The following is a 25,471-nucleotide window of genomic DNA, read 5'->3' on the forward strand; positions in this document are numbered from 1 at the left end:
TGTGAAGGGAGATGAGGAAGTGAGGAACCTTTGTGCTCAGCCTATAATTCAGGATTCGTGTGAGGACATTGAATTGCTGAACAAGCGAGGCAGTATTTGCTAATCTTGTATAATGAGGGCACAATGGAGCTTCAGGAACAGGATGAAGAGAGCTCGGGTGTGCCATCAAGGTGGGTAAGGGTCTCAGTGGGGCACAGGAAGACTAGGTGGGCAGCTGTAGCTGCATGTACAATAGGCCTTCACCCACTCTATGTCATGGAAGGTGCATCTGGGAAACAAACATGTTACAGAATGAAACTGTCCCCATCATGGGACAGCCATCCTGGACAGTTATGAACGATGTTATTGCATGAGAAATCAAATCCCATGAGAAAGTTTTCTTAGTGGCATTGTGTGGGAAGGGGAACTGTGTAATTCAGGCCTAAAACAGCATTTCATGAAAACCCCCTATGGACCTGACTTGGAAGATGGGGACAGACCTGAGGTCTGTTAGCTGACGTCTCTGCTAGAGAAGCTGGAAAGGCCTCAAAACAGCCTCGGCACGCCCTTCCCTTTGGGAATCAATACCGGCCAGTCACCTACAAAGGGCCATGTTCTCTCCTTGGCTGAGGGTATTGGGATCTCTATGCACATTCTATGCTCATGTGTAAGTAGGGGAATGTCTGAAAAGGTGGGGAATGGTCCTGCTGGCAGCCAGACCGTGATGTTCCTAAATGAGCACGTGTGGTGTTCCACAAGCTTCTTTGCAACTTCGTTTGGAATCAGAGATAAGGCCGCTCTGCAACCACAGAAAAATGTCCAAGTATCCTCCTTTTCTGACCAGTGTAAGTAAGAGATTGCTGCTTGTGTGACAACAACAATTCCTCCTGTGGTACCCTCGCATCTTGGATTTTTAAGCTACCCATGCTTCATCGTGTGCCCCTGCTTTCCTAAGGGCTAACAGCCCGCGGGAAATCGGGTTGGCGTGAGGATCTTTTCTTAGGCCGTGCATGCTGCTATAACAAAATTCCATAGACTGGGTGGCTTACAAACAACAGAAATAGCCCTGGCCAGTTTGACTCAGCGGTTAGAGCGTCGGCCTGTGGTCCAGAGAGACCCGGGTTTGGTTCCTGCTAAGGGCGCGTACCTCGGTTGCAGTTTGGTCCCTGGCCCTGGTTGGTCATGCGGGTGGCAACCATTCGATGTGTCCCTTTCACGTTGATGTCTCTCTCTCTCTCTCTTTCTCTTCCTCTCTCTCCTTTCTACTCTATCTGAACAAAAAATAGAAAAAATGTCCTCAGATGAGGATAAAAATAAATAAATAAATAACAACAGAAATACATTTCTACAAATATGGAGGCTGGGAAGTCTAAGATCCAGCAAATGTGCTATCTGGTGAGAGCCCGCTTCCTGGTTCATAGACAGCTGTTTTCTGCTGTATCCTCTTTGGTGGAAGGGCTGAGGGAGCTCTCTGGGCTCTCTTTCATAAGAGCATTAATATCTTATATGAAGGCTTCACTCTTATGATCTAATTACCCTCCAAAGGCCCCACCTCCTAATACTACCACACTGGGTGTTAGGATTTAACATAGGAATCTGGGAGGAGGACATAAAGATTTGGTGTATAGCACATATTCATTCAGTATATATTTATTGAATAACTATTGGGCAGCTGTAGAACTACTAGCAACACCACACACACACACACACACAAATTATGTTCCTACCTTCCAGAAGCCTATGATCTATGGGACAAACAGATGAACATATTGATGGTTATGATTTCCAGTAGAGAATCTGAGAATTTCCCCTGGGGCGAGACTCATTTCTCTTACACTTTAATAAATTAGCTCAGATCCTGAGCTCTGCAGTTCTAAATGTCATCTGTGGCTCAAGACTATGAGTAGCAGTCAAATTATCTCTGCTTATAAGAATAAAAGACAAAGAAAAATGAAGGGATTATGGCTGTGCCCTAAATGAGCAAAGCGCCCATGAGAAGAGCCCTGCACTTGATAACACAACCTGAAGGAATTTGTAAAGAGAATTCTCTAATGGGAATTTAGATTTCCCCAGGATGTTTTACTGGCTCCTGATGTGTTCTCTATAAAATCTACAGGTTACTGTGAGAGCATGCAGTAGATTCAAGACCTATTTAGGAAGTAGAATCAGCAATATTTGGTGATTGCCCATAGAGGGTGAGGAGAAGGGTGTGCACTAAGGGATCAATGATGGAATGTTAGTTGAGACATAATCCTGAAGGACATTGTTTCCTACCAGGTAATTTTTAGGTCCTTTTGGGATAGCCATGAGGAAAGGAAGGTAGGGGTGGCTGAATGTCAAGAATCTTCTGAAAGTTCCAACAAGTGTGGAAAAAATATTGAAATCTGCACTGCATTTAGAGATGGTGACAGAGAGGGAAGCATTTTGGTAGAGTGGCGTGGGGAGCAGGGTTGGCGTCTGTGAAGCAGATGGTATGGAGCCAACCCGGAGCCAGGAGCTCCAGTGAAGCAGCTGCTATTGTAACTATACAGGTGCATGCAGTTTGTGTAGGCGTGTGTGTGCACGCTTGCTGGTAGGAGGAAATATATTTGGCATTAATAAACTGCAGTTCCCAAATAAATGCAGTTCTGCTAAGCAAGCTGTGTCCTGTGAAGGTTTGTTTAAGCTGCAGCAGAGTTTGTAAAAATGAGAATTCAAACTAGAAGGAGGCAGATAGATCATGCACATTTAACAAGAATCCTTTTTACATTTGCGGTGAGAATTGGTAGCCCTGGGACACACGGAACTGTCAGTCCTCACAGCAGCCCCACCACGCAGCTGAACTTTCGGTTCCTTGCTGGACACCGCCACTTCTCCCACGCCAGCAAAGTGAACCACTGTCTGAGCTCTGGCAGCGGGGACAAAGCTATCGTTGCCTCTTGCCAGCTGAGAAATGGTTTGTTTCCCTTTCAAACACGGATGCATTCTTCTTGTAGATTTCCTTGACCATTAAATATTTTGTAACTCAGTCTCATGCCAGCGCTCCTTCCAGGGCGCCCATGAGCAGCAGATTCCACGGGAACTAAAGGATAGAGCAGGTTGCATTCCCACTGCTCCCACAGACGGCGCTGCTGGAGTCAACGACCTCATTTAAATGGCTTCTTGCCTGTAAAGGTATTTTTCTAATCCGAAAAGCTTTTAGACCGCACCACCAGATTCTTAACTTTTCTTGGAGAACTGTCTTGTCATGAACTCAGTGGGGGAAGGAAAAAAGGGCTTGATGAACCGGACATTTTCAAGCCAGGAACTTGAAGAGTGTACTTAGGTCTATGCTGGGCCTCATCACTTTCCCTCCTGAGGCGTTCTGCCTCTTCATAGCTAGAATTCCTTTTCCTGTGCCATTAAATCATTCCCATTCAAAACCAACGCCAACCCTGGGGAAAGCCGTCTGAGAGAACTATAGCCTAAATTAAGCCCCGCCATTTTTGATTATCTGCTGCAGTTATTATCTGTACATTTAACACCTTTGTTCCTGCAACAAAATCTGTGCTTCCGTTGTGTGCACCCATGCTGGCCACAGAGAAAACTCCTCAGTAAGATGCAGGTTCCACTCAGGACTTAAGGGGAAACCAGTCATTGTTTTAATTCGTTAATAAATTAACTTCCATTGCAAATTCTGCAGGGATTTCTGTCTTCCAGCCTTACATTTTCTTCCCATTTTGCTTTTAATGAATTAAGCATCCCCACCTCCCGCTGTGTGTTTAATTACTGTACTGATTGCTTACTTTGTATGTTACATGATGTGGAAAAAAATACAAAACTGAAAAACAAAGCACTTTCCCTGACCTCCCTAGAGGTAGATACCAAAACCATAAAAATACAAGGAAACACATTTAACTCTACATATAACTAGTGTCAGATGAGCGGTCCAGCTAACTGCACAGCCCCTGTGGTCCCAACGGCGTGGGCATGTCTCTGCAAGCCAGCAACAGGCTTCCTTGACCTGAGACCTTGGCCTTCGATTATGTGCTTGGAAGACCCTTCCTTAGCCCCATCATGGTTCATGTTAAGCCTAACATTTCTTTACCTGCCAGGCCTCTCTTTTAGAAAATCTTTCCTAGATATGTGTCTGTTTTTGTTTTTTCTCTTTTCTTCCCCTCCATCCTCTGGAGTCGGTATCGGCCCCTCTCACACAAATCTGGACAGTTCACCTAACATGAGCTTTCTCATGTCGTAACTTCTAAACACATATTCATATCCCAGTTATTATTCTTCAAAATAGAGTTTTTGTTTTATGATGATAACAAGAGCATGCACACTTTTCAATACAGCACTTTTAGAAAATGTCATGTATAAAAAGATCACCCTTCTATATGCATCTGTTGAGTAAACCTCTGTGTCTGGTCATCCAGAGGATGGTGGATCAAAGAGGTGAAAACCTGATCTGCCCCCAGTTCACAGTGCAATTAGATGGTAGATTCAGGTGCTGACCTGGCAGAGAGAGTGGTGTCTAATAAAGAAGCTTCTGGAATAAGGCAGAGAGTTTGGCCCCTCCTGGTTTACTTACATGGTCATCCATACAATTTTTGAAGGCAATAAAGAGCTCTATAACAAATGTATTACCAGATTATATCCCTAGAGATAGAAGGTGATTTTCAAATTTTAAATACATGACAAGATATTACCATATATTATGGGCAGTTTAGTGTATTAGACTTTCTTAAGTGTGATGTAGTTTCAAAAATTATAGACAGGTTCCAAAAATGTTGGATAAGTTAAGAAATGGGAGTTCTCTATCTGATTGTAAGGCACCCAATGTTATTTAAGGCCATAACTTTCACAGTTCAGAGTTAGATCGTATCTATCATCTCAGTTGCACAAATGTTTCTCTGTCAGAACAAAATGTGCAGCTAGTTGTGTTAGAGCACAATGTCACCGAGGGCAGACAGAAAATAAAGTATTGCACCTTGTATTTTATTTTACCTTACTCTTTTATTTATGTTCTGTTTCATATGCTTGTGATATATCATATGTTAAATATTCAACAAATATATACATGAATGCACTTATAAGCAGATATACAAGTATTGAAGGCTGTCATCCAAAATTATTACTGTCTCTTTGTTGGGCTATGTTTGGTTGTAAGAGAAAACCTAACAGTGACTTAGATATAGTATCATTTCTTATATTTCACAAAGTGTACAGGTGGTCTTAGTGTTAGTAGAGCAGCCTAGGATTTTATTAAGGAATGTTTCTATCTTTCTATCCATATATTTGGCATGTTGCCTTACAACTATAAAATGTCACCTCATGGTGGATTTTACTTACCTTGCCTAATGTCAGTGATTTTAGGTGAATAGTGTTATATGGGTAACATATGGTGAAATGCTCAGGTGAATTCTGAGATTTCAAATGTATTGGTAATTGTGGTTTATTTACCTACAGAAAGATTAAGCCCAACATCCTATTACTTTTTATCATGTTACATTATTAAACTAATAATGTCATTTTCTTTTAATTCAATCAAGTTGTTGTGAAGGATAAGCAGCTGCATTTCAAATTAATTTTAAGATTTTCTAAGCCACAATAATAGAAAACCTGAGTGCATGTCAATCTCTGTGCTCTCCCAACTTGGATGTTTGCAGAGGCATTTACTTGGGTCTCAGATCTTCTGACAGATGATGATGTGATGGGGAAAGCAGTTGGTAGAGTGAGGGTAACCCCTGGAGACAGCTGTTGTCAGGTGAAACTAATTGATTGTAATTGCTTTGCATTGTATCGCTCTTGGAGCCTGCTGCCTGCTAATACCACTGATTACAAAAGAAGGATCTCACTTTTTATGATGTGTGTCATGTTAATGAAGAGCTGTTCTCAGAGGAAAGATCAGTAAATATCAATAAACGGATAATAAGAAATTAAAGGAAAACTTAGCCCTGGCTGGTTTGGCTCAGCGGTTAAGAGCATCGGCCTGTGGACCAGAGAGTTCTGGGTTCGGTTTCCGCTAAGGGCATGTAGCTCGGTTGCGGTTTGTTCCTGGCCCCTGTTGCGGTCATGTGTGTGGCGACCACTCGATGTGTCTCTCTCACATCGATGTTTCTCTCTCTCTCTTCCTCTCTCTGTCTCCCTCCTGCTCTATCTGAAGATAAATGCAAAAATGTTCTCACGTGGGGATAATAAAATAAAGAAAACCAACTTGATCATGAGTTACTATACTTCAGCAGTCAGAGTAGCAGTCAATTGTGTGGTGTTTCACATTGAATCTTTTGCTTGGATCTCTTGAATTTTAAATATTTCCCAAAGAAAAAGAACTTGATCACATATTGTCTTGAATATCAAATCTTCCCTGTAGATTTCTGTTAGAAAACAGAAGATATGTCTGTTTACAGAGCCTTTATTTTGTGATGAAATATTAACAGGCAGGTGTTTTGAAATGGAGAAGATAAGTTCCCATTGTATCTAAGAAAGGATATAAGACGTGGATTATTCAATGCTCACAAAATATGAGTAGTATATGAATTGTCTGTCTGAATCTGAAGGCAATGTTTATTTTTTCAATATTCATCAGTGTCCAAATGAGTATACTAAAATGACATTAATGTGAAATTCTAACATTTTATTGTAGGATGTGCATTAATGTCTTATGATTGTAATGTCTTTAATGATCCTGTCTTTCATAGTGGCATTTAAACTATTAGTGATGTTAGAGTGATCACATTTATTGGAAACGTTTTTACTGAGCACCAATTCTTATTAAGGCTCAACCTCTGTCTGGCCTTAAGGAACTCACAGATGAAAGAAGCAAAAACGTGAGCAAATAGTTACTGGCTGCTTAAATGCCATGATACCAGCAGTAAAGAAGCTAGAGGGACAGGAGGGGAGATGAGAGCTCCGAAGGACTCCTGGTGTCTCAGCAGAGGGAAAGATGGTCCAGGAGGAAGGAGCAGTATGATAATTCCTGGCATTTGGGCAAATAAAATAATAGAAATTAAGTTGTATGTTTAGGGTAGAAGAAGATGAGATTAGACAGGCACAATTCCGCATGGCCTAGGTGTTTCTTTGCTCTACTAAGGAATTTTGAGTTATTCCTATGGGAATGAGGCCCACTGAGGAGTTTTATTTTTTATTTAATTTTTTTTTCCCTTTATTGATTTGAGAGAGAGGGGAAGAGAGAGGGAGAGAGAAATAGAAACATCAATGAAAGGGAACATTGATTGGCTGCCTCCTGCATACCCCTCATTGGGTTTTTGGCCCACAGTTTGGGCATGTGCCCTGACTGGGAATCGAACCAGCAACCTCTTGGTGCATGGGTCAATGCTCAACCACTGAGCAACACTACCTGGGCCCACTGAGGAGTTTTAAAGGTTGGAAGGAGATGAGTGAATTTTCTTTTAGGACAATCACTACCCCTTAGTGTGGATGATGGATCAGGAACGGGGTCACTGTGACTTCCACGCAGTAAGCAGGTACAATTTGCCTGTGTTGTTGAATATTATTATCAATGTGGATCTATGGAAAGGAAATGAAAAGAGCTTAAATGCCAAATCATTTCTTCATCTTTGACTTTTTAAATATATTTTTCCTTGACTGTCACAATGGAATTGGTGCTAATACTTCTGTTGCATAAAATTCTGAAACTAGAATGTCTACATGTGACTTCGAGTCTGTGTCTAGCAAATAGCACATCCTTATGGTTAATTTTATGTTTGGGAAGTAGATGTAGACATATAGCATAACTGAAAAAAATGTAAGTAATTATAATTTTAAAATACATGTGTAAGATAATGCTAAAAAATGACGATAATTTGGTCTTGTTAAATAATTACCAGAAAAAATTTCACAGTAGAGATTCTGTTTTAGAATTTGGAACATTTTAATTTTAATTACATAACAAAGGAGAAAGTGAAGGAATAATTGGCTTGGCCATTAGCCAATAACAGCTGCAACTAAAAAACAAAAATAAACAGAAAAACCTCACAGAAACTGACATTGGTTTCCACAAACAATCACAATAGGCTTTGATCAGATGTTTGATGATATTTGGCAACAATAAATGGAAGGGGACAGTGTTTCCATTCCTCACACAACATGTTTGCTAAAACTGAAATTAATGAAAGCAGATTTGAGGTGTTTAAAGGATCATTCAGCTTTCGTGGTTAATGCTTCCTCAGATGAAGCTTTTATAAAGTAATACCAACTGTTAAAATCTGCAGAAATAAATCAATCGAATACAGTGGTTGCCTCCTGGCTGCTATAACAATACCAAAGATTGGGTTACTTATAATAAACAAAAGAAATGTATTTCTTACAGTCCTGGAGGCTGGGTAGTTCAAGATCAAGGTGCCAGCATGGTCAGTGTCCAGTGAGGTCTTCTGGTTTATAAAAGGCCATCTTCTTGCTGTGTCTTCACATGACTGGAAGTGGCAAAGCAGATCTCTGGGCTTTATTTTTCAGGGTACTGATCCCATTCATGATTTAATCACCTCCAAAGGCCCTCTCCTCCTGATACCAATATATGAATTTGAGGGGTCACATTCAATCACATTTTTTCATTACAGTGGAGGGAGGGTTTATCCTGTCTGTCTAGTGCTCCCCAGGTCAGTGCCCATGAGGAGGCCTCAATGCAGAGATGCAGGCCCAGGATGGGATCTGGTGGTGTCAGAATGCACTACCGACCTTATTGCTATGTGTGCTTCCCTTGACAGATACGACAACATATTCCACTGAGCGATCGGAGCACTTCAAACCCTGCCGAGACAAGGACCTTGCCTACTGTCTCAATGACGGTGAATGCTTTGTGATCGAAACCTTGACTGGATCCCACAAACACTGTCGGTAAGCTACTGTAGCCACTGGCTCTGAGGGTAGCCCTCAGAGAGGCCTGCTGGTTGGAGGGCATGTTTAGCTCCGTGAATATACAGTGTGATATATCTAGTCCAGCTGTTTGAATGGTGGAATCAGTAGTCTTACTATGAGAAGGGACAAGGATGATAGAAGATAAAACTGAATTAAAGTAGATAAGATCTAAGTTTTACCTAACCAATAAAAGGATGATTTACTTCTAGAACTACAAACTGGATAGAAATATGTGTTCACTCACTTTAGAGGCCTCTATTTTTGGTGGGATCTAGGTTCATATGTGCATACTCAGAAGGAATCCCTTCTTGGAAACCTACAGACTGTACCGTGACAAAGAAAATTGCTCCTCTGGAGATCTAGCATATCGATGTGACTGTGCACAGAATCCCAGAGACTACAACTGTGTCCAGAGGAAAATGCATCTTATTTTGATTTTTCCCTCATTTATTTATTTCAGTACCATTTTTGAACACCTCTGATGATGAAACACTCTCCAGCAAAATGTTGTAAAAGAAATCATAGTTCTGTTGTGGTCTAAGTAGAGAACTACATAGGGAAAATTCCCAGTAGAAATCAGGAAGGTGTTTAATTGTTTTTTAGAGACATAAGGTTATATAACTGCTAAAAATAAAAACAAGTGGAGATAAGTAGTGCACCTGCAGACACTGCACCTTTAAGGCTCTGCAGAAGAATCAAATTAGCATCTGAAACATTTTTCCCACCAAGCTTTATTTCCAGCACTATCCTGGTCATTTGTTTCTCCTTGCAGTTGTATATGCTTCAATGATCATATATATCCACACCCCTTTCCTTCTCTTTATTTACTCTTCTCATATGCCACAGTTATTAAATTAATTATTCTGAATCATGAAACATGGGAAATTATGCCTTTTTTCTCTCTCTGTCACTATTATAAACCTCCACTCCATGTTGTTTTATGAAGATGACACAGAGAAATGCATCGTAGAGTTGTGAAGTTAGAATGTGTCAGCAGATTTTGCCTGGCTCCTGGGGCCAGCTTCACTCCAGGGCAGATGAGTTGCCACAGTGGGCAGGTCACAGGTGTGGAAGAACTGAGACGTGATAGTAGCAGATCTCTGCAGAAGTAACCACGCATCCTGTGTCAGGTGAAGCAACAGTGACCTTCGCACTTTGCCATGGTGGCTTCATGAGACTTGCACAGTGCTGTTATATTTACCCCATTTATAAAATGTATACCCCTTTTCCATTCTCTGTGAGCCTGGGTTGGGGATGATGGGGTTGGGAATGGTACCTCCTTACATTTCCCTTTTTTTGTTACATTTAGTAGGTCAGCACTGACCCAGATAGAAAACCCACACATGACTGGAGATCTCAAGGGAAAAGCCAAGAATGAGCCACTCTTTGAAAGCATGACACACTTGCAGACTCTGACAGATACACATGCACCTGTTACAGCTACCTTTGCCTATCCCATGGGATCACTGCAATGCAATCAGTTAAGTTTAAATTCCTAATTGGTTGATGATGGGGGTTAATCAGAAGTCTCACCTAGCGCAGTGGCTTTTCTAATGGTGTTTTGCCCCAGGGAAGGATCAGGTCAGGCCCCATCACAGAGTACAGGCTGGTATGATTAATTTTTTAAAAACTGAGATGTTGAAAGGAATAAAATAATTCTTATTCTTTCTCAACATTCTTCTTCACTGCAATCTCTATTAATTCATGGGCATATTAATTTGCTAGGGCTGTTGTAACACAGCACCACAGATTAGGTGGGTTAAATACCCAGAATATATTTTCTCACCATTCTAGAGGCTAGAAGTCTGAGATCAAGGTGTTTGTATAGTGTTTCCTTCTGAGGGCCATCACAGAAAGGTGCCCTTCAAGATCTTTCTTTCTGGCTTGTAGATAGTTTACTCTTCCCTGTGTCAACTCATTTTTTTCAGTCTGTGCATATCTGTATCCAGATATCCTCTTATAAGGATACCAGTCATATTGGATTGGGGTCCACTCCCTATGTTAAGTTAATGACCCTATTTTAACTTTACCTCTATAAAAATCCTCTCTCCAAATATGGCCACATTCTAAGGTTTGGAAGTTAGGAGTTCCACATATGCATGATTTGGGAGACATAGTTCAGCTATGACAATGGATTTCAGGTCCAGATAAAAAATATTTTCTTTTGTGCACATGTACATGTCTAATTTTTAAAAAATATGCAAACGGAGATATACCTATGGTTTAGCTGGAACAATGTAGATGTGTAATAATTTTGGCCATCAGTCTTCATAATTTTTGCATATATCATCACAGTCAACCTGTTATTTAACATAGTCACAACATAGCTAATCATGACAAAGGAGTAGCCTAAGACAGAGTTGGAGCTCGAGTAGCTTAATAGAGACCTATAAATCTCCTACTTTATGTATGAATAAATCACATATCGCATGTGCCCGCTATTTATCTCCTAGGCTTTGCTGTGAATAAAAGACTTATGTTTGTTCCTACATCAGCCACTTCAAAGATTTCCAGTGTAGTTATTAATAATGTGCCACTTTGTGTAGCACTCTATTTAAGTAGTGTGTTTCATTCATTCTTCTCCATTTGACAAATGTTTATTGAACACTTCCTATCACCAAGATACTGTTGAATAAATACATACAGAAATGAACTTAGGAATTAAATGGCACTATATTTTCTAATGTACTTGGAGTAAGTGAAATTCTTCATTGTTAGGAAATAAAGAAAACAAGGAAAAATATTTTCACGTGACTAGCATGCTACTAGGATAGCTTTATGACACACCACTAACTGGATTACTCTTCCAGTGAAATAAAACGCAATGTAATATATCAGACCAACAACATAAAAAGGTGTAAGTGAATCTAGCCATTAAATAGTTTACTTTTTCCATGTTTCAAAAGATTAAACATTCACACCTGAGAGAAATTGATTATATTTTCTAGTATTTTAAAAATAATTCACAATCCTATCATAAACTGAATCAAAAATATTTTCTACATCACAAAAAAATTGATCATACTCTTAACACTTTTCTGTTTACTGGCCAAGGAAGAATAGTAGCAAAACTACCTAGATCATCCCTGATAGAAAATCTGAAAGATATACTAAAAAACGTTAACAGTGCCAATCTTGGGATAAGGGAGGTGTTTCAGTTTGTTATTTTCTCACTCTTTAGTATATTTTCAGGTCTTTCAGAAATGCATTTATATTATGAGTAATTAGAAATTATACAACAAACTAATAAAAGTTTAAGAGGAATGTGAAGATTCTAAAACTAACTGGACAGAGGAATTTTAAAGAACAATAAATAAATAAGGCCCTGGCCAGTTTGGCTCAGTTGTTAGAGCATGGGTCTATGGACCAGAGATATCCAGGTTCGGCTCCTGCTAAGGGCATGTACCTCGGTTGCAGTTTGTTTCCGGCCCCAGTTGGGGTTGTATGGGTGACAAACAGCCGATTTCTCTCTCCCTTCCTCCCTCTCTCCCTCCTGCTCTATCTGAAGATAAATGCAAAAAATAATAAATAAATAAATAGGCAAAGTTGATCTTGCTGAATTTAAAATATACTATAAAGTCATTGACTACTGGCTGACTGATAGAAACAGAACCTGGCATATTGCAAAACTTCATGTAGAATAAAGGAGATTCATAAATAGGAAAACTGAGAAACTGATCATTGGTTAAATTTGGTTGACTATCAGTTAAAACCAATCAAAATAGGATTTTTACTTCTCTGTTCTTAGTTCAGAAATTAGTATAATTAATAAATAAATAAAGTCTTCAGGAAACAGTAAAAAATTACATATTTATTTATGTCAGCAATTAAAAGGACTTCTTGAACTAAAAATTAATAGCATTGTTACAACATTGACACTTGTTTTTTGATATGAATATAATAAATCAGAAATGAAAGTAAAAGATAGATAAAAGATCAGTAAACTGTACAACAAATATGGCAGAGAATTAATATTTTAAAGAAGTAACATAGATGAGTAAGAATAACACTAAACTTAATCTTCAACAGGAGAATGGACAAGGAGAGGAACATACTCTTCCCTTAATAAAGGAATACAAATAACCAATAAACAGGAAAAATACTCAGCTTCACAAAGAAATGCAAATAACTTTTTGTTTGGCTGTCATATATTTAATAATTTAAAAAAGCAAATACCCTGGTGAGGGTTTAGTAGAAACATAGTCACTACTTGAGGAAGTGCATATTGTTAAATACCCTCTATAGGTAATGTTTCAGTATGTTTCAAAATCTTTATATTGTTTCTAAGAATAGATGCATATGTAGACTTATTTGTAAGGATGTTCAACACAGGTTTATTTCTTATAGAAAATAAATAGCCTGAACTTAGATGTCTGGACAATTCAAAAGGTTTTAAGGACATGAAAATGTTCATTATATCATGTATGTATGCAAATCAGGTTATAAACTTGCTAAGTTGAACATATAAGTGATCAGATTCTGAAAGAAATAAACAAGAAGGCTAATAGAATTCACAACTATTTTCGTCTTTGATCCTTATGAATTTTGTAAGATCTCTACAGTGCACACATATTTCATTTATATAACACCTGGTTAAGACGCTTGACCTCTGCTTCTCATATTTTCAATAAGAAAGATAGATAGTATCTCTGTCTTTGTTAAATTGAGGTCATTATAATTTATTTTTATTAAGCTAAGAGGACTTTCAATTATGCCCTTTCAGATTAAACATTACCAAGTATATTTGAATGTCTCTGTCTCTTCTTTTACTCATTATTCGTTTATACTCTTTATTGATACTCTTTATAATATTTTTTAATACTAAATTCAAGTGTTTTAAAACATAAGAATAGGAAGATACATACTACAGAAATAAAGTTGGATAGAGAAAGAAAGCATTTCACTAGTAACTCCTTGAATCAAAATATTCTGAATCAAAATAGGATGTTCTTGAATATATTTATTTATGTCATTTATGGAAATGTTAAGAACTTAGGAAATGGTGCTATCCGTGATGTATTTGACTAGAGTGAAAGAAGTGAAAAGATTGTTAGGCATTCGAATGGACCAAATGTGTTTCAAGGCCAAATTTAAGTTAAAAGGATGTGTCTCTTCTGAATTGAAGTTCATTAAATGTTTTACCATCTTTGCTGCAAAAATGGATTTTCAAAGGATTTGGAAAGGATGATATTTGAGCTGAATTTGACCTGTAGTGATCATTTTGGAAATCTATCAAGCCATTCACTTGAAGATGCTCGAATCACTTGAAATATGGAACTGCTAGAGAAAGAGGAACGCAATCCACTAGCAGCCTTTGCCTTAAGGTGCTGCTGCCATAACGGGCTGATGGCCTGTGCAGCCACCTGGGTGAAATGCTCAGAGTGGTGAGAGGGGGGAGCGACTGAAAGGGGAGCAGAGCCTCACAAGGAGCTGCTGTTCTTACTGTGTCGTGTTCAGCCTTAGTGCATTTTAAAATCAAAGCTTCCATTTGTAAGAGCATTGGCTGTGTACAAGGCGACCATATTCCTATGATTTAGTGTATAAAATTACAGGGCCATCCCTCTCAGTGCTTTGCTTTGTCACTTTGGAGACCCATTAGCTCTTCCACCCAGTGAGGGTCCTCTTTATCAAATGGTTCTCCCTAAGTGCTCTGAGAGCAGCAACTAATGATTTTGTGTGGTGGAAGCAAGTCAGAATGGAAATGGAGTTTTGGCACATAGCCCTGAACTCCATTGACCAGGGAGGACGAAGGCTGAAACAGCTATAAATCCAGGCCTAGCAGCAGAGTCCCTGCAGCGTGGGACTGAATAACAGGGTGAAGAACCTTAGAGGAGCCCTGGCCAGTTTGGCTCAGCGATTAGGGCATTGGCCCTTGGACTGAAGGGTCTCAGGTTTGATTCCCGGTTTCAGGTTTGAACCCCGAACCCTGTGCGATAGGCAACCAGTCCATGTGTTTCTCTCACATTGATGTTTTTCTCTCTCTCCCTCACTTCCTTCTTCCCTCCCATTCTATATAAAAATATTCTCAGGGCAAGATTAGCAAAAAACAAACTAACAGACAAAAAACCTAAGAGAAATTTTTAGCTTCAGCAGATGAATGTTCCTGAGAATATTTGCCACAGCCCAGATATAACTTGAAGAATCTGCAATAGCTGTGCTCATAACAGGCAGTCTGTTGATTGCATTTGACAAGAAGAAATGAGCCGAGTTGTAACCATGCGTCTCTTTTTTTTCTGTGGATGAAGTTTGTCAAAATTGTCTCATTAGCTCAAAAAACAGACAGACAAAGAACAGCACAATGTACTTAATTTTACAACTTGACGGCACTTAGGCACTGGTTTCCTTCTTCTAGTGTGACTTGTTTGCACTGGACCAGAGCTAGCATTTGTTTTTTGTTTGTTTGGTTGGTTGTTTTTTATCCTCACCGAGGATATGTTATTTTATTGATTTGTTTGTTTGTTTGTTTGTTTTTTTAGAGAGACAGGAAGGGAGAGAGAGTTAGGGAAAGAGGGAAACATCGATGTGAGAAAGAAACTTTGACCTCCCATATAGACCACAGCTAAGGATCAAACCCCACAATTTAGGTTATGTGCCCTGACCGGGTATCAAACCCACATTCTTTTGGTATATGGGAAGGAGCCCAACCAACTGAGCCACCTGGCCAGGGCCCAAGTTGGTGTTTTTAAAAGATTACTTAAATATGCAAAAGACCAGAAACACATCTTTTAGTTAATAGCCAATGATTTTTACCTTATTTTTATGTTTTCTACCTTGTTTGGCTGCTCTAGGTGAAGCATGAAATGATGTTTCTTGAGATGGTTGTTATGATTTGGGTCTTTTGTTCTATCGAAGAATTGAAAAATAAAAGAATTGACATACATTTGTTTTTCTAAATAGCTACCTTATAGGATAGGGTCAGGGGTACATGAGACAAACAGAGGAGCCCGGGTTGGAGAAATCTGAGTTAACAGCTCTGCTCAGCTTTATATTTGCTCAGTTTTTTAGCAAATCATTTAACTAACAACTTGAGTTCTTCATTAAAAAAAAAAATTCAGCCTCAAAAGGTTGATGCATTTGAAAGCAGCAGACAACTCCAAACGCACAACCGACGCTCTGCATGTGGTGGCCCTTCCTCTACCTCCCTTCCGCTCTCCTGTGGAAGCCAAGCAACAGAGTGTGTGCTGGAATCCTGTGAGAGAAATTGACTGGGTATCACATCCGCCTACTTAATTAAGAGGAGATTTAGGTTCAAAGGGGGCCTGCCAACGGATTTCTGGGTATATTTTGAGGGTTCAGGCTTCTTACTGATAATTTTGATACTCAGGCAAATTAGCAATTTTCTATTATTTCTTCAATTCTTCAGCCAATACTTGATTTTCCGAGTTTCTTCTTGTGGAATACAGCTTTAAGAGAGAGAGAGAAAAAAAGATTTTTCCTTTCCTACTCCTCAATGTGACTTGTCAGAATTGTATTAATGGCTCCCATGTGGATTGGCTGGTTGGTTTCAGTGCTTCTCATTAACCAGCAGCCTGATAAATTACACATATACTCTGTGACTCAGTTTTCTTATCTGTTTGATGGGGAAACATTACTCTACTTCAGGATCATTGTGAGGATTGGTGTAATAAAGTGCACCTGTTTGGTATGAATAGCTGGTGAATCTCGGAGAAGTAAGGTACAACATGGCCAGGTGCACATGTTGCTAGCTTATCTGCACAGCTGTTTATATATCGGTAGATTTGTGCCAGGGCTTCTTGATGGGTACTCAGAATCTCCCAGCACATAGAATTCAGGAGGAACATCTATAATAGTTTCAATAATAAAGATAAATTTTTAAAAAATAAATAAAATTTTAAAACACTCAATAATAGTGATGGACAAGAACATTTTTCAGAATCAATGGTCATTGTAGTTATTCAAGGAGTAAATTTATGAGAAAAGGATAAACAAGAAGCCACCTTTCATTAGGGGAATTCTTGTTGACAATCCTGAAGAGAGGAATATACAAAAATCTCTCCCCCCACTCTTAGAGCCCAGGCCATTCTGGCTGAGGACCCTTCCAGTGTGCCCTCCACAGCAAGCCTGTGTGTTCACCCAGCACCTGCTTTCTGCCTGCAGGATCATAGTTCAGTAAAGGCTGGAACAGTCTGGGAGCCCTAGCATATGCTGAAGTATAAGTGGATTATAGATTATCTCACTAAATTTAGTTTAAGAGCATATCCATAAATATTATTTTAGCTAGAGATACTCTACCTGTACCATGTGAACAACACAAACCGTGGTACCACAGGCCCTGGTGTGCAGGCTTCTCAGGCCAATATTCTAGTAAAACCTTCTCCAAACAGGACAGAGATGGCTGGGCCGTCCTGCCTAACCTCTCTGCGGCAGCGAGGCAATCTGCAACACCTGTGTGCAGTCTACCCTCGACTAAGGAGAAGACTCTTGTTCTAGCCTAAGGTCCAGAGCACTGGGCAGCATGTCTACCTTCCTGAAGGTGGTATTTATTTCCACTTTACTTTTAAGAAAAATATAAAATATGATTTAAGGACCAAATTACATTGTCGATGCATGTATCAAAATGTCAGTCTTTGTGTACGTCAGGTGAATTACGCTCCCCAAGTGGAAGACATTAGCAAAGCAATAAAGCCTAGGTAATGCCCATACAGTGCTTCTGTGTATAGGGCTCACTAGGAACCCTGGCAGGGAGATGTCAGTGTCTAAGGCCAAAGGCATTGCTCAGGTTATACAGCAGTGGGCCCAGGGCTCAGACTAAGCAGGCTGGCTCTAGGATCTACACCCTTAACCTCTCCGCTAACCAATCTCTCTCTTCTAAAATCCTGGTGATCTAGGCATCCAGAAATCTCAACTGCTTGAAAATAAAACACTGACAATATATATGTAATTACATATATGGTTAAAATATACATACTTTAGTTCCCCAACATATTATAATCTGAATGACCATATAGTCATCCACATTCAAAAACATTTGAGATGTGATTAGCGGTTTTAATAATTTCTTCTGTAAAAGAAGCATAAATTTGGAATGCCCTCAGGTAAATAGGACATATGGTTGCCCTAATTATAATTCAGATGAAACTAACACAAAAAAGCAGACCACCATATGCTATATGTTTTTCTTAATATAAATTTCACAAGAATGTGACAAGAGGTTCAAGTCCCCCTTGTTTTATAGAAAGAAACTGAAGAGAGTATTCCTGAATTTTATCTTGGAGTATATCTCTACCATTCTTTTTTTTAAAGATCACATTTATTTTGTGGTTCATAAATCCATCAAATGATACTCATAAAGTATCAGGAAAAGCAAAATTAGTCCTATGTACACACATGGGCACACACACACACTTATAGTACACATATTAAGTAGCCAGCATCATGCAGGACATTGAGTTTCAATGGTAAACAAGAAAAAAAAAGATTTCCTTCCTTTATAAAACTTGCTTTTGGGAGTATGGGGAACTCAACATGATCTATTGTGATAGGATTCCATGTTGGGCAAACACTAACCATCACTGGGCACCAAAGCCCACACTGGGAAATCCTTCCCAAACTGGGCAACTTAGAGGAGATGTCTTCATCAAGTGTATTTACATATAAAACTGCCTGTGCACCTTTTAACAAATGAGAACTTAAGAATACAGTTTTAAAAAGAAACAGGAAATAAATGAAAGCATTAAACATGGTTTGGAGAATATCTCAGAGATATATATCATGTTAGTGATATAGAGTATATTTATGCATGTCATATGTGAGTGCTATAGAATGTATGTTTACTCCTATTCTACATGCACTAAGAATAAATGTCAATTGTATACATTATTTTCATTACCATGCAATGTTTATGAAGTACATTCAATATTCCGGATCCAGTGAAAGGTGGGTAGTAATATAATGATAAATGTTCTCAAAAAAACTCATAAGACAGGGTTTGAGATGAGCATTTTCTAGTTCAATTTAATGTGGCAAGTTCTGTGATCTAGATCATCCAGTCTATATGATCAATACATACATAGCTCATATTGCATAGAAGATTCCAAAACTAAAGGAGCTGAAGCCAGCTAGAGCGTGTGAGAGGAAGTAGCAATGCTTTTTAATTGCTTAAAAAAGTCTCTCAATAGCAAATTCTTATCAATGTTTCTGTGTGTGCTTTCTGCCGGCATGGGGGATTTTAGATGCTACAGATTATTTTTAATAAAATATTTTAATTTCAAATGAAAGCACATTTGCATTTGGAAAGATAGGAATCTACTCATTTCTCATTGTGAAGTTTGCTCTTGCTTTCCAACAAAGGCGTGGAGGGTAGGCTGCTGCTGAAGAACATTCCCTTCAGACTCCAGGAAGAAAATCCCATTATTATTTCAGATGCAATTAAAAATAGTCAGTTTCATATCATAAATTCTTTATGCAATTGGTCACTTATTTTCTGCATTATTTCCTCTCTTATGTCCTGATGGCTCACATCCTGAAACATATCAGGACACAATGACATTTTTTATTCCATTCCCTCAAACTCTGAATTTTTATAATGAGTGAAAAGAGTAGGCAAGGGTATGGTTTTTCAAACTTAAGAAGTGCCACATTGATTAAATTATGAAATCAAGATTATTTTTCTTTATCCCAAATTAAGCTGTGGTTTTTATCTACATATATGAACTACTTGCAAAAATCATTTAAGAATTACAATCTAAAATTAATGTATTAACTTCTAAGGTATAAGAAATTATTTTCCAGTGCTAATTTTTTTCTAACAAATTAAACATATTAATTGAAGGATATCTTGACCATCAGTCATTGTTGAATTATTCAGAGAGAATGTCAGGAAGCTACATTTAAAGATACTTATTGGCATGTTCAAGAGAAATGTGCTACATTTTCCCAACTAAAACACACATTTTTCTCCAGTAGAGCTGCAGTGGGTTTCGTAGGTGAAAGTGAATTACTGAGGTGGGGCTTACATCATGGCCCAAGCAGCATTTTGGTGTTTGGGCTGATAAGGTGACACCCCGTATATGGAAGAAAACAAAGAAAGGAAGGTTGTAAGAGTTCCTAACACAAGGTGGCCTTTTAATTTCTCAGACAACTTTAAACACATCAGAAATTCAGTTCTAGCTAACATCAGGGAAAGGAGTTATTTCAACACAAGACTTCATTAAACCAACAGACCCCAGGCTTTAGGGCAGAGGGGTGCTCCAAGATGGGGGTGTGGAGAGACTAAAATGATACCAGGAGGCCAGCTTGCCCTCAGCCTGGCCTCCCTGGAGCCCTTTAATGATGCATTGATCCCAGTGACCCTGTGCTCCTGAAGGGCACAGAATCAATTAGAAGCTCTCAGCTTTGAGCCTCAGGAAGGGGGGTGGGTGTCTGTGAGTGTCTCCACTGCTGCAGGAAACCATTCTCCAGCAGTTATACAACAGAGGCTAACAATAGGACAGTTGAGAGAGAGAAAAAATACTAGGTTGGAAAGAATTGGCAGAAAGGATAAGCTGATGAAGCAACTACTTTAAATAAGCTCATAATTTTGCTAGTTTGGGGTGTTCTCCTGGGCTAATTCAGAGCCACAATTGAAGTCACACAGAAACCTTAAGCTCTGTGACAAGGTTTTATTTTCTGGAAAGCTCTTTCCTTTCTTCCTGGGTTATCATATATGAATGATATGATAATTACTTTAATGATATTAAATAGCAGCTTTGATCTCTTCTCTCAACAAGCTAACCAAAACATTATCTGAAGGTATGAAATGATTCATTTGTGTGTAAAACTTGTTTCTATTATATATTCCTGTTCACCTACCTGACTCTGCCACAAGGCTGTGAGTTCATCTTTGCTTTTGAAAGCTGCCACCTACTCAGTAAGGATAACTTTTATAAATGGAAAGAACCCTAGACAATACCTACCGCCCACACTTTTCAGAGGGCAAAACTGAGATGTTAAATGGGAGACAACAAAAATGCTATTCGCCATCTTCTGTTTCATGACTACTAAGTGCAAGGCAGAAGTTTTGACTCCTTATACATTGTTTCCTGATTGCCTAGCTAGTCCTCATATTAAACGTGCAAAGGAATGTTGAGTCCCCACTTGAAGCCCAGAAAGAAGCTACAAAAGGAAAGGTAGCTTCTTCAAGAACGTGCAGCGAATAGGTGGCAGCACTGAGCAACAATCTCAGTTCTGTTTGTCTTTCAAGCTCTTTTCTGATTTTTCAACTTTTTCAAACTTTCTATATTGTAAAAATATAGATTCTCAGGGTCCTCTTCTGAAGTTTCTGGTTTTGGTCTTGAGATGCTTTCAGATGATTCTATTACGAGATACCTTTGGGAAGCTGTGAATAAGATTAGTGTCTCTCAAATTGAATGAATGGGTGAGTCCCTTGGAGATTTTGTTCAACTGCAGATTCATGTACGGTAGGTCTGGGGTGAGGCCTGAGATTCTGTATGTCTGACATCATCCCAAGTGGTACCGGTGCTGCTGGGCTACAGCCTGCTCTTGGAGAGTGAGGATCTCAATCATGCTGCCCAGCACACTATGAGACCCCAATCCCCATCCCAGGCTTCATTTCATAATTCTACCACCAGGAAATATCCTCTACCCATAAGCAGCTCAGTAATTGTGTCTGAACAAGATTTTCTGCCCACACTTTGGGGAAAATGTTCTCTGCAACATTCAGAGAAATAGATACTCTTAAAGGTTGTCATTTTGTTCCTCCAAGATAACTCATCTGTGGCTAATGTGTGTGTGTGTGTGTGTGTGTGTGTGTGTGTATAATTTTTAATTGTATATGTTACTTTCAAACTAAGAAAGCCATTATTTGTAAATATGACAAAATGCTAAGCAAATTTTACAATGGAAGACTAAATTTTCAAAAGGACGACTCTGATTTATCAAAAATAATGCTGTAAATCTAGACTGTGCTGCTTCCCAGCCATGTAACAGTTGGTAAAATCTTAGCTTCTATGAACCTTGCTTTCTTCATTGTGAAAGAGCATGACTGGAGATAATTCCTCAGGTCATTTCCAATTTAAAACTCAGGTGAAGAAACTGTGATCTCTTGCATTTTCCCCTGTGTCAGAAAATACTGTGTCTGACTACATTTCTTCCAAAGAAAAGCAGAAGAATTTCAGAAAATGCAACTGTTTGCAGAAGAAAATATAGCTGTTCTGCCTTTTCAAATTCAAAAAAAATGAAATGCTGAATTAAGAAGGGCATGGCTTCCACAGAAGGCGGCATAAGCAAGCTTCATCCTCTCCCATGCCAATGCCTTCAGACTGCCATGTCCATGGACTCAGTGAGAGAATTAAAACAATTTTTTTCTTCTGATTCAGTGGGTCTAGAGTGGGGCTGCAAGTCGACACTTCTGACAAGCCTCTGGGTTCCACGGTGTTGCTAGTGTGCACCTGGCTTTGGGAAGCCAGGCTTTGCGTCACGTTCAACCTTCACTGCATCACCTGGGGAAATGCAACATTTGGCTGTGCAGGCCACACACAGGACGACAATTGGACCTCTGTAAGTGGGGCTTAGGCATGTATATATATTTTAAATCCTCGTCCAAGGATATGTTTTTATTGATTTTAGTGAGAGGAAGAGAGATAGAAACATCAATCATTTCCCTCCTGTATGTACCCTGACAGGATCAAACCCAAAGCCTGGGTATGTGCCCTGACTGGAGTCGAACCCACGACTTTTTGGGGTTATGGGACAATGTCCCAACCAACTGGGCCAGATATGTATGTTTTTAAAGCTGCCATTAGCCTTCTTCATTTCCCAGGTCCCCAACAACTTAGGGTTTTGTTTTACATTTTTATCACAATATTAGTAGAATTCAAAACAGGTACTTCAGCTCAGGCTGGTTTGGCTTAGCAGTTAGAGCATTGGCCCAAGAACCAAAGAGTTGCAGGTTCGATTCTGGTCAAGGGCACGTACTTTGGTTGCAATTTGATTTCTGGCCCTGGTTAGGGTCATGCGGGAGGCAATCAGTTGATGTGTCTCTCTCACATTGATCTCTCTCACTCTCTCTCTCTCTCTCCCCTCTCCCACTCTACCTGAAAATCAACGGAAAAGTATCCTCAGGTGAGGATAAAAAAAACAAACAAAACAACAACAGGCACTTCACCCTCACTTCTACCATACAAATTGACTATGCCAAGACATGATGCTGTTCACCTGACAGCATTCTTTCCGGGCTGTGCCTACATACTCGGAGAATTCCATGGTCGTCTATACAGCAGGCCGGCTTTGTACTCTGATCCCCCTGTCCCCCACCACCTAGAGACACATTTCCTTATGGCTATAGGGGTCTCCACAGTGGACACTTGAAGGTGACCTATTACCATGCTTGTTACCGTACCCACATTTAGCAGAGTGTTCCACAGTTGCATGTGTAGAGCTTTGTAGTTGTCCTCCCTGTTTCTCTCATTCTCTACCTTTACTTTTTCCTTCCACCCACACTGATGGAGCACGCACTGTCCATCGAGCCTGTGCTAGGTGATTCAGTGAAATCCGTGCTTAGATCGAGTATTTCTCTTATACTAATTCTTTGAAATTGTAACCTAAAAGTGAAATTGCTGGGCCTAAGAGTATGAACATTTTCATAGCTCTTGACCCCCAAAATACCTTGCCTGCACTGGGTACTTACACTTCTATTTGTTAATTTAATATGTGTAAGCTTGCCCCTCATTATTATGTACTATCTGTCTTGGATTCATAAACACTTCACATTCTTCATATGAATATAAAGCAATTTTTTTTTATTTTTACTTAAGTGAATTTTTTAAAGTAATGGAAAACCAATAAGGAGTATTAAGCAGGTGAGTAAAATGTGCATCGTGTGCATTTATTGTATGTTTTCCTGTATAGAAGCTGTCAGTTCATTCTCTATATAGGCAGCACGAAAAGCTGCCTTGTAGCAAACATTGTTTTATTTAAGCAGGCCCTCTTAATTTTACAAATATGAGAAAGGCATCATCCACAGTTCTATAGGATGAGAGTAAATGGATTCTGTGTGTGTGTGCGCGCGCGCTTTCATGCGCACGCACTAGCCTGCCCCACCCATAGACCCCTTGGGATATAAACTTATAGAGAAGAATGAAACAATATAATGTAAGAAGCTCAAGATTTTTTAGAAGAGAAGGTCCACAATCCATATTATGCCTAATCTAAGAAGTTCAATGCGAAGTGGGCTTGTCTGGGAAGAACAGAGAGCCTAGAGACTAGGCTGATATTGTATTGTCAGATAGTGGAAGTGGAACATTGTCTCCTGGCTTCTCCACTTTAGGTTTTTGAGTGAGTTTTTTCTTTAATTGTATAATTCTGAGAAGCAGAGAGACTAGCCTCATTCTTAGTCTCCTACTAGGTAGGAATGTCTGCAAACAAAACTTCCGAGTCTCAATGGAACAGGCTCCTTTTAAAGAGTTACCACTTTCCTCAATTGTGCTACTATGTGCAAAAACTACAGTGACAGCCTTGTAGTTAAGAGAACTTGGCCATCTTTTCTTCTGCCAGCTGTTTGGACTAAGAAAAAAAAAAATTAAGAGTTGAGTTTTCAACCACTAATGGTAGTTGGAGGCATTGAGAACTTTCCTGAACTGTTTTTAGAGGACTGTTTTGATTGTTCTGAAAGATTCTAGTTGCAAAGCAGAGAAAAAGTGGAGGGAGGACTTCCTACCTGGATGTTAAACTTCTTCTTCCCTTCCCAAGAGCCATCTGGAGTGACTGTGCAGAGAAGGCGTCAGCACAGGGAACACACTGTGCAAATGCCCTCTGAAAAACGCTGGGAGACAGAGAGATGCTATCAAACTTTCCCATGTGTGCAGCCTAAAGCCTAGAGTAGGAGGTGGCTGGTGTGTCTGTGGGGAATAAATAGGACAGGAACTGTCCAGCCGGTGTGGCTTACTGGTTGAACGTTGATCCATGCACCAAAGGTTGCTGATTTGATTCCTGGTCAGGGCACATGTCTAGGTTGTGGCCCCCATCCCCATAGATGTCTCTCTCTCTCTCTCTCTCTCTCTCTCTCTCTCTCTCTCAAATCAATAAAGAGAACAACAACAAAAAAAGGACAGGAACTGTTGGAATTTGGGTTTTGCTTTTCCCATTTGTGGCTTGATGTCCTGTATTCACATCGGGGTGGCTCTGGTTATAAGGTTACCGATATAATGTAGGCAGCATGCATGGATGAGGACCAGAAGGAACATAGATAAGGACTAATTACACTCAGGTGGTCATTTCCCCTTCTTCCTTTCTGCACATCCATAGGTAATGGCTTTCTCTGAAAGGAGTGGTTCTCCTGAGGATAATTCCCCACTAGAGGAACTGAAGGTGAAACCATGACTGGAGGAGTGGTTGGTAGGACAGGTTGAGATTAAATATGGCTTTCTGGAACCTGGGTCTCTCACTTCAAGCCCATCCCTCCTCCGTTGTAACTCTTAGAGGTCTTCAAGTCTGAGAAAGTCTAGGCATAGTCCTTTCTTCATTTTCATTTTCTGAAAAATTAGCTAACATCATTGAGGGGAAAAGTAGCTTTACATACCAAAACAATGACGGAGGAACAATGCTATTTTAAAGGAGCATGGATTAGAGAAAGCCTATAAATGAAGAAAAAGGGAGCTGATCAAAAGTATTGGCAGTGAGAATTTAAAGGGGAAATACTAGA

General features: G+C 39.5%; 1 protein-coding gene across 3 annotated transcripts in view; it reads left to right on the plus strand.

Moving 5' to 3' along the window:
• Positions 1-25,471, plus strand: part of NRG3 (neuregulin 3) — a 1,298,130-nt gene that overhangs the window by 525,306 nt on the left and 747,353 nt on the right. For all 3 annotated transcript variants that reach the window (XM_036265093.1, XM_036265094.1, XM_036265095.1), the window contains exon 2: positions 8,661-8,790. In XM_036265093.1, the coding sequence (XP_036120986.1) occupies positions 8,661-8,790 (130 nt within the window). The remainder of the gene's footprint in view (positions 1-8,660; positions 8,791-25,471) is intronic.

Source organism: Molossus molossus, unplaced genomic scaffold (genome assembly GCF_014108415.1).
Source record: "Molossus molossus isolate mMolMol1 unplaced genomic scaffold, mMolMol1.p scaffold_m16_p_17, whole genome shotgun sequence".
NCBI lineage: Eukaryota > Metazoa > Chordata > Mammalia > Chiroptera > Molossidae > Molossus > Molossus molossus.